The 9,988-nt window shown below is 46.3% G+C and overlaps 1 protein-coding gene and 1 long non-coding RNA gene across 6 annotated transcripts in view; one reads left to right on the forward strand and one right to left on the reverse strand.

The window, feature by feature from the left end:
- Positions 1-327: 327 nt before the first annotated feature.
- On the reverse strand, positions 328-6,932 carry Tmem138 (transmembrane protein 138). Of its 5 annotated transcripts, XM_013354641.2 has the most exons (5): positions 6,770-6,889; positions 5,105-5,372; positions 4,705-4,876; positions 1,134-1,209; positions 328-908 (listed from the first exon to the last, which is right to left on the reverse strand). In XM_013354641.2, exons 2-5 carry the CDS (start codon positions 5,230-5,232, stop codon positions 796-798), a joined length of 489 nt encoding a protein of 162 aa, XP_013210095.1. In that variant the 5' UTR covers positions 5,233-5,372; positions 6,770-6,889; the 3' UTR covers positions 328-795. The 5 variants fall into 5 exon arrangements, with proteins under 5 accessions (XP_013210095.1, XP_026633106.1, XP_026633105.1 ...); XM_026777305.1 differs by lacking the exon at positions 328-908 and having other exon boundaries at positions 920-1,209; positions 5,105-5,276; positions 6,887-6,932; XM_026777304.1 differs by lacking the exon at positions 328-908 and having other exon boundaries at positions 920-1,209; positions 5,105-5,276.
- A 470-nt stretch (positions 6,933-7,402) lies between these two features.
- Positions 7,403-9,988, forward strand: part of LOC113455515 — a 20,942-nt gene continuing 18,356 nt past the window's right edge. The window contains exon 1 of the long non-coding RNA XR_003376606.1: positions 7,403-7,557. This is a non-coding gene — a long non-coding RNA (uncharacterized LOC113455515). The remainder of the gene's footprint in view (positions 7,558-9,988) is intronic.

Genomic DNA, 9,988 nt, shown 5'->3' on the forward strand with positions numbered 1-9,988 from the left:
AAACTTTCCTTTGCCAAACAGGCTCTGGAGCATTTTTTTTTCTTCTGAGGGCAATTTTAGCTTCTATTAGAATCTGAAGGAAGCACAGAAACCTGGAACTCCAGGGCTGGGGTCAGGCATGAGATCACACCTTGACTTTCCAAAGAAGTACCAGAACTCTTTCGTTTTGTTTTGTTTGAGACAGTCTTCTTACTGCAGCCCAGTGTGCATCTCTATCTAGTTTACAATTCGATCTATCCCATGGGTCAAAGAGATGCTGAGACTCTCTGGCTCGGTATACCTCTTCACCATGAAGACACCTTAGACAGACAAACTTTACCATTTATGAAAAAAAGAATTCAATTTATTTCCTTTTAGAACTATAAAAAAGTACCTGGGTATAAAATCTAAAGGACCAAGGTGTAGTCAGTCAGGAGGACACGCCGTCATTGTCTGCAGCCCCGTCACTCAAGTACAGTATCAGGAGAGCAGGGGGAGAAGAGACTAGATGGACAGAGGTAGGAGGCAAGATTGCCCTTTGTTCTATGGTCTCAGGGAAACAACTTTAATTTGGAATAGGGAAGGTCTTTTTTTTTGAGATAGAGTCTCCTCCTGCAGGCTATCCTAGAACTCACTAGGTAGGCCCAGGGTAGCCGAACCCACAATAGTTCTCCTGCCTCAGTTTCCAACCATGCCTGGAGAGTCCTCCTTCTTGAAGGCTGAGCATGTCTTAGGACGTCCATGTCCTTCCCTGGAAAGCAGCCCAGGCGGCTTCTACGAGGAAGGAAAGGTATTCATCCACAGGACATGAAGCGGTCACCTTCGGACTTGCATGAACTCCTTTCGCAGCCACAGTGAGTCCTGGTAGAAGCGGGGGTCACCCAGCCTCACAGCTGTCCGCTTGTAGAAGTAGCAGTACAGCACAGCCGCTGAGGACAAAAGCAGAGGCAGCCTCAGGGGCGTCCCCAGAGGCCCCTGCAGGGGAAGCCCAGGCAGCCCTAGCACCACTCAGCGCTTTTCCCTGTCTTCCAGGAAGAGTAGGGGCAGCCCTTCCTCTTGCCTTTGTGTGTGCCTGTCCCAAGCATCCCTGGGAAGCCAGGATGGAGGCTGTGCTCCAGAGACACAGCAGGCCCCGAGGCTGCTCCACTTCTCACCTAGTCTCTGGAACACAAACAGTGTTTGAAGTCCATCTGTCCAAATGAAGCTGTTGGAATTTTTCCATCGCAAGTTCTAAAGGAGACATGAGCAGAAAGGAAAAGTTGAAGGCCATGTGAACCGATTACATCTCTAATCTGCTTAGCTGCAGCAAAGACACTTGGTTGAAAATTGGGCTAACCTTACTTCCTTTTCATAAGCTCAAAGTATATTTCTCAGGGGAGCCTCAAACTCTTCTTTAAAATTTTTTTTCTGGGGCTGCAAAGATGGTTAAGTGGTTAAGAGCACCGACCTAGGTTCAGTTCCTAGCACTTATATGATGTCTCACAACCTCCTATAACTCTAGTTACAGGGGATCCAATGCTCTCTTCTGGCCTCTGTGGACCCTAGGCCTGCACAAGCTGCACATATGAGGCAAACACTCAAAGACATAAAGTAAATAAATAGAATTTTTGGCTGGGCATAGTGGTACCTTTTAATTCCAGCACTTAGGAAGCAGAGGCAGGCAGATTGATGTAAATCTGACGGTAGCCTGGCCTACAATAGTGAGTCCAGGCCAATCAAAACTATAGCAGTAGGACCCTGTCTCAAAAAAAAATTCTTTTAATCAAAAAAAATTGTGTGTGTGTACAGGCACCAGTGTGCCATAGCATGTATGCAGAGACAGAGAAGACAACGTGTAGAAGTTAGTTCTCTTCTTCCATTGTGTAGGTCCCAGGGATCAAACTCAGGCTATTAAGCTTGGCAGCAAGTTCCTTGACCTGTTTAGCCATCTTACCAGCTCTCAGCTGGCCTCTGCCCCGTTTATTTTTTTTGCTCCAAAGGTATCTCCTCTAAGCTTGAACTGAGGAATTTATCTCCTTCCACTCTATTGCCATTGTCAAGGAGAAATGATCTCAGAACTTTCCTGCTCACTGTCCCGCCTGCATTTAGGCTCAGGCTTAATCACATCAACAGTCTGAACACAGGCTCCAGCAAGCAGAGCATAGACTCTGATAGAGGAAGCCCCTTGCCCACCGCTCTGCTACTTTCCTGTGAGATCTCAGCTTCTCTGCGGCCCCAGTGGCACCCATTCCTATGAGCTCTGCTGCTTCTCTGCGGTCCCAGGGGTGCTCACACCATGGGTCCAATGAGAAGCAAAAAAATGACTGGAGACCAAGTTTCTGCTTCGTTTTGTTTGTGATTTTGAGAACCAAGGCCAGGGCCTCCCAAATTCTAGGTAAGGGCTCTACCTCTCGAGCCACACCCCTAACTCAGAGTCAGGGATTTTAATAAGCTTCAGCAAAATAAGCAGAAAAGAGATACATGAGCTATCCAAACAATGGAAGAAATTTGTAAAAGAGAAGAAACCTGCAAGACCTTCCCAGAACCCATATAAATGCGAAAATGGAAGGAGAGAGGGGCTAGAAAGATAGCTCAATGATTAAGAGCATTTGCTGCTCTTTCAGAGGACCAGAGTTCAGTTCCTAGCACCCACATTGGGTGTCTCACAACTCCCTGTAACTCCAGCTACAGATCAAAAACCTTCTTCTAGAGCACCTGTGCACACTCAGGCTCACACATACACTGTGGGATAATCCATTTGTACCTTGTTGCTCCCATTGTTAATAAAAATCTGATAGCTAGGCAGGATTTGGGGAGCAGAGAGAATGCTGGAAAGGAGGAGGGCTGGAGTCGAGGAGCCCTAGCCAGACAGAAAAAAAGCAGGACATGCAGGAGAGGTAAAAGTCACAAGCCTCGGGGCAGCACAGAGATCAACAGAAATGGGTTAATTTAAGTTCTAAGAGCTAGTTAGTAATAAGCCTGAGCTACAGGTCAAACATTTATAATTAATAATAAGTCTCTGAATGGTTATTTGGGAAGCAGCTGGTGAAACAGAACTAATCATGGTTCTGGCGAAAAACTGCCTACACACACACATGCATTGACATAAACTTTCAAATAATATTCTTAAAAAAGCAATCTGAAACCATGAGAACTGGATCTGTTCTGGAGCCTACAGGAAAATTAAAGAGAAGCATCTTGGGGATTGCGTTTGTGGGGACTCAGAGCATAAAGGGAAGCAACACTCTTGGGTGGCTGCTTCCCAGAAACAATGCCTATAATATTAACCACAGGACGCTAATACCTAATATCCCTCATCAACACCCACCTACCCACAAAACAGACGCGACTTCCTGTTTTCACCCTGGTAGGCCTATCTGGAGCAAAGGTAAACTAACTGCTGCAAATAGAAGAGTCCCTGGATTCCTGAAGCTAGAAAGCCGCCAAAGTGCCTTATGAACTGCCATATGCTATACTCCAGCCCAGACACCATCTGCCCGCCTTCTACCAGAGTTTCCAAATGATAGAGACTTCTACTTACGTATTCTTTTGGCAGGACAGGGTTTGATCAGACCCAGGGCACTGAGCCCTGCCACTGAGTTATCGTCCCTAGCCCTTTCTATTTTCTTTCTGATGTTTTGTTTTTGTTTTTCGTTGTTGTTTTAAATCAAAATTTGTCTGTGTAGGATTTAATCATATCAACAGCTTGAATACAAAGCATCTATCTCACAAAGATACCATATCAGATCTGGTTTTCATGACTTCTGATTTCTGCATTCCTAATTCTTTCATCTCTTTGTATATCTCATGTTTTTTATATACTTCTTAAAAAAGAGAGAGATTTATTTATTTTTGTGTTTGTTTTTTTTGACATGGGATATAACACTATGTAGTTCTGGCTGGCCTGGATTTGTAGACCAGGTTGGTCTCTAGCTTACTTACAGAGATCTGCCTGCCTCTGCCTCCCAATTACTGGGATTAAAGGTGTGCACCACCCATGTCTGGCAACTGACTTACTTTTATGTGTATGTGTGAGTGCTTTGTGTGTAAATGTGTACCATGTATTTGCCAGTACAGGCAGAGGCCAGAATTGGATCCCTTAGAATTGAAGTTACAAAGGGTTGTGAACCATCTGATGTGGGTGCTGAGAGCCAAATCCAGATCAAAGTGCGCAGGAGTCCTAACTGCTGAGCCTTTTCTCGGGCCAGTTGTGTGCTCATTTTGGCTCCAAGGTTCTGAGCTGGAAGAGTGGCTCAGCCAAGCTTGCTAGTGGACTTCCATGTAGCCCAGACTGACTTGCTATGGCCTTCAGAGAACTAAGATTACAGGTATACACTACCACATTTTGCTTTTTTCCCCCTCTTGAGACAGGGTTTTATACTATAGCCCAGGCTGGCCTAGAATTTGACTGTGTAGCTCAGGATGGCCTTGAATTTGTGATAATCCTTCTGCCTTGGCCGACTGGGTGCTAGGATGACATGTTTTAGCCACCATGCTCAGCTATTTCTAGCTCTTTAAAGATGTGAAAGGGCCGTGAGAGATAGCTCAGCGGTTGGGGGCGTTTGTTGCCAGGCCTGATGACCTCAGTTTAATCCCCAGAGCCTACATGATGGAAGAAGGGAACTGACTCCCATAAGTTATCCTTTGGACCCCACACCTTTAGCCATCTACACACAGACACAGCACAATATCTATATGTAATTTTTAAAAATTAAATATGTAAGAATTGAGAGCTTTCACTCTTACCATGACCCAGACATGAAGGGAGATGCTGAGAGCGAGGTACACAGAGGTCAGAATGATGGTCCCTTTGAACTTATGGAACAGGAGATTGACCAGGCCAGCCTGGAAGACGAAGGTGTTGAAGAACATCAGGAAAATTATGATGATGTTGAAGAGGATTGCAATATCCTGGATGCTGTAGACACATAAAACAAAGTGTAGCCAAGTGGGGGTTATGTAAGGACTTCAGAGATGGCCCTAAGTTCTAAGGGACGCCGTGAGATCCGTTCTTCTCTGTGACTGTCGCCCCAAACCTCCCGACAGCACAGACTTCTGGACACACTAATGACTTTAAAAATGCTCAAGTGTGACAGTCAGAGCTGACATACTGGATTCGGCTCTCCAGCCTGTCTCCCATACTCACATGAAAAGCACCAGCTGGATGACAGGAGCCATTCGGAGGAGCTCGGAGAAGGAGTTGACAAACAGGTCATAGGACAGCAGCAGGAACTGTAGCGAGAGCACCAGGCTGTAGTTGCTGGTTTGGAGCATCTTCTGTCTGCTTTGTGGGACTTCCAAGTGCACATTCCACAGTTCTATAGAAAATAACTTCTGGTTCTCTGCCGGGTACTTGGGGAGAGATGTCTAGTTTTTTCAAATCAGAGCTGTTTCCCTGGCTCTAATGCAAGGACATGTTTGGAGGGGAAAGAATCAAGGAAGGGAGGGAGGGAAGGAAGTAAAGAAGTAGGGACAGAGGGAGGGAAGATGGGCAAGGAAGGCAATATCAGAAGCCTAGGATTAAACATTTACTGAGCATCAGTATGAAAAACACCAAGAAAACAAAACAATAAAGAAAACGAAAACCCAGAAAAGCCAGGCATAGTGGCACACGCTTGTGATCACAATATTCAGGAGCCAGAAACAAGAAGCTTGAGAGTTTGAGCCAGCCTGGGTTACGCTAGCCAAGCCTCTTCTTCAGACAAAACAAGACAAAACCAAACCACGCCCATCCCGACTCTGCCCCACTGCACCTCAACTTGGCATTCTTTCTAGAGACTAATAACATGAGACTTTTCTCCACGCCTGGATCCTTTTAAATATACAGCTCTTTTCTTTTCTCTTCCTTCCCCCTTTCTTTTCTTTTTTTAACCAGATCTTGCTATGTAGCCCCAGCTGGTCTAGAATTCTTGATCCTCCTGCCTCAGCTTCCCAAGTGCTTGTTTTCCAGGAGTGCCTGACCACACCTGACAAATGCACAAGTCTAACCAGGAATATTTACAGGTGCTTCAGAGAAGTGGCAGCCTGGTCATGTGGTAGTAGTAATAGTTATAGTAATAAATCCTTATACATTACATGCAACACTGGGAACTGTTTCCATTACAGATATTACTTAAATCTTATAATAATCTCATAAGGAAGTATTTTCCCCAGTTCATGAAAGGTAACTTATTTGACCAGGATTACACAGCCAGTAAGTGGCAGAGTGGTGTTCTGATGGAGACACTGTACAGCCAGCCTATTTCATAACTGATAAGAGTGATATCTAAGAAGGTGGAGGGTATGTTCTCTTAAGAGGACACAGTCCTTTCCTAGAAGAGCTTATTAAGATTATGACAGAAACACAGCAGCAGGAGAAAGTGAGCATATATTCACAACCTTACTTACTACCTGGACTTGAGAAGCAGCCAGGTTAGTGCATGCAGCCCCCATTTTGCAGAGGTTTTGAGGGGTCCATGCCCTGTTCATCTCCCGCGGTGGAAAAGCCCCATGCAATCGGATATATGAATGTAGCTCCCTGGGTTTGAGTTTTCACACTCATAATCTCTCTCCTAGGTACCTGCGCGAGGATAATCTTGTTGACCAAGAGAATTTTCTTTAATCCTCCCAATAATCAGCATGGTAGGAAAGAATTATCCCCTGGCGACAGGCAGGGACACAGGAATTCAAGTCATTTTCTCCAGATCGCGAGTAGAGCCAAACACACCACTTAGTCAGGCTCCATCGAGGTTCACTGTGAGCATCCCTGAGAAACACCCCTCCCTTTAGCTACGCAGACAATCACCCTCCAGTTTAACGAGGTTTTCCTTACCCTTCCCAATCCTCTCACAGACCGAAATGCCTCGGCAAGAAGCCCATAGCAAAAGCAACAGCAACAAAAAAATCTGACTTCTGGCCACTCTATGCTCGACTCATCATCTACACTCACCTCAAAGAAAAAAAAGTCGGTTGTCATGGGAACCCAGCCTCGGCTTCCGGAAGCAGACTTTAAATTCCGGAAGTAGACAGCTAATTATCCGCCGTGTTTGGGCCTTTGCTCCATGGGCCCCTACTCTCCGCCGAGTCCTCCCGTTTACCCTTGCCGAGAGCAGGCCCCAGGCGAGAGGCTGTGAGCCCCGGCATTAATATTCTTGGGATGGGGTGGGACTAGAGACAAGGCAAACAGGACTCAGTACTTCTAGGAGTCCTGCCAGAAACTGCCCGGGAACGCACTCCTCAGCACGCAAACTTCATTTCCCAGACCCCCTCGCGTACCATCGGAAATGCCCGAGCCTATAAAAGCCCAGGCAGTGCCCTCTGTAGCCAATCCCTCGGACTGCAGGCTTGCCGGAAAGTGAGTTTTTCAACGTCCTGGTGGAGCCCGGGGAGTGGCGACTCCCGCGCTCGGCAGTGACTGGCGACCGTCGAGTCGCAGAGACCTGGCCCCGAAGTGACCCACTGTGTGGTTAGGGGTGAGAAAGAGCCCGGTCTGGGAGAGCCGGCACATGGGTCCCAGTGGTGGTTCCGCTGCTTCCTCGCTTCGCTCTGTCATAACCTGGCATTCAGCCTGCTTTTCCTTTTAAGAATTGAACACTTTTCCGTTCCGCTTCCATACTGCAGGTGATGTTTGTAGAGGCTTCGACGCTTTTCAGAAAGAAGGCGTCATATCTAAAACTTTCTAGGACCAAGCTGACCAAAGGTGTCAGCGTCATACCCCTTGTGTCTCGAATAGGTCTGTCTGAAGATGAAGGAGCCGTGAGCCCTTATGCTAGGGTGGATTTTAGTTACACTCCTGAGTAGAATATTATATATAGGTCGCTCACTCCCGAGTCCTGCAGTTTGGAGGAGCTGCCTTTGGAATTGAGTTCTGGGAACTGAGGACAGGAGTTGCTGAGTGCCTGTACCAGGCCTGCCACTTGCCTTGACCAAGTCACTCTCCTTTGGATCCCAACTTTGCAGTGCTTTTGAATTGTAAGATACGGGTTAACAGGACTAGAACTCTGAATTTGGTCTCCAGGATTCTTAATATCCCTCCGTTTTTGAGGAGAGAGCAGCAAACCCTGCCCCTTGGTCTGAGAGTAACAGTGTATTTGGAATACAGCTCCTGAGAAGGAGGACTGAATGGAAGATTCATTTCTCACCCCTGGGACTGATTCTGGTTTAGCCCAGCCTAGAAGAATCCTTTAGCTAGAGATTGAAAAAAATATTAAATAGAGATAGATGTTAGGTACACTTCTTAACCCAGGATATATAAACTACACCCCATTGGCCGCGTCTACCCGGAGTGGATTTTACACAGTTAAACTCTTGCTGGGGGAGGGGTGAAATGTAAGAATCATATGAAGCTTAGACCTCAGTGTCCATCAAGTGTTAATGAGCACTGAACTCTTCTTGGCTGCTCTTGTATCACACCAGCCCAGAATGGATGGCACAATTGTGATAGAGACTTGGAAGCCCTCTAAACCCTAAACCCTGAAGAGTTTGCTGACTCCCTCCTGAGCATGGAGCCTGGCAGAGTGAGGACAGGAGGGAGGCTCAGCTATGGTGAGCATGTCTTGAAATCCTAGTTCAGACTGCTCAGTGCAAACGCTCTTTGTCTCAGCATTTCCATGTGTTCTTTCCTTGGCTTTTGCTATTTTAGGAAAAGAGAGGGCTTATCTTTGAACTGTAGATGGCAATATAACTTTCCCGCCTTTCCAAAAGTGTCCTAATCATCTGTTCTAAGTCTGCCACAAAGGGGGATGGATGCAGTCCCTTTTGATTTCTTGTTTTTGCCTTCCCTTTTTTTTTTCTCAAATATATTTTGAGTGTGTGTGTGTGTGTGTGTGTGTGAGAGAGAGAGAGAGAGAGAGAGAGAGAAAGAGAGCGATAGAGAGAGAAGTGAGTAGGTGCCTGAGGAGTCTAGAAGTAGATATTCCCTTGGAGCTGAGGTAGTAGGCTGCTGTGAGTTATCTGATGTGGGTACTGGGAACTCAACTCTGGTGCTCTGCAAAGCCAATATGCACTCTTAACTACTGAGCCTTCTCTTCATATGCCCAACCCTGCCTTTTCGTTGTTGTTGTTTTTGAGCGAGGGTCTTACAGAGGCTAGGTTAGCCTCAACTATATACACGTAGCTGAAGATGACCTAGAACTTCTGATTCTTCTGCTTTCTACCTCCGGAATGCTGGTATTATAAGTATGAAGCACTACTCCTAGGTCTAACTTTCAGTATAGAAGATATGTGCAGTTTATTACAAGGGCAAGGGGTGAAGTAAACAGTGTTCAGGAGGAACATTTTGTATAACACATTCTCAAGCAGTGGGAATGAACAATGGCTAAAGGGGCTACTGTCTCCTTTTTTCTTTTGTAAAAAAATAAATTTCAGAAATCAATATTGTCAGATGACTGGAGCATTTCACTGCAGGAATGGAGGTTGTGCTAGGCAGACACTTGGTAATCCCAAGCCTCTTTTGCCCTTTCATGAATCAAGGAAAGCAGCTCTGAGGCTGGGTAGCAAATCCCTGGACCCAGTAGCTCAGCCATGAAATGTGTTTGTTCTCTAGCCCTTATCCCTTTCTCGGAGATTGCTACTAATGTGGGTCACCTTGTGAGAGCCCAGCATCTGCTGCTGGTTGGATGGATAGCTGGCGTGGCGTGAAATGTAATGAAATATAGGCCTGGACGTGCATGGGGACCAGGAGCTTCAGGTTTTGCTGGGGAAGCTGGTCTCACTGTGTTGCTAAGACCAGGAGCTTCAGGTTTTGTTGGGGAAGCTGGTCTCACTGTGTTGAACTCTTGCACTCAAACGATCCTCCTGATTCAGCCTCTCGAGTAGCTAGTGGCATAGGTACAACTTTGCCTAGCTAGCTTTAGATTTTATTAGTAGTTAGGATAAAGATCCTACGATGGGACTGAAGCGATGGCTCGGTGGTTAGGAACGTACGGTGCTTTTGCACAACACCCCAGTGTGGTTTCCAGCACTCAGGTTGGGTGGTCCTCAACTGACTGGAACTCCCGCTCCAGAGAACCCAGCACCCTTTTCTGGCTTCTATGGATGCTTGCACATACAC

Source organism: Microtus ochrogaster, unplaced genomic scaffold, assembly GCF_000317375.1.
Source record: "Microtus ochrogaster isolate Prairie Vole_2 unplaced genomic scaffold, MicOch1.0 UNK56, whole genome shotgun sequence".
Classification (NCBI taxonomy): domain Eukaryota; kingdom Metazoa; phylum Chordata; class Mammalia; order Rodentia; family Cricetidae; genus Microtus; species Microtus ochrogaster.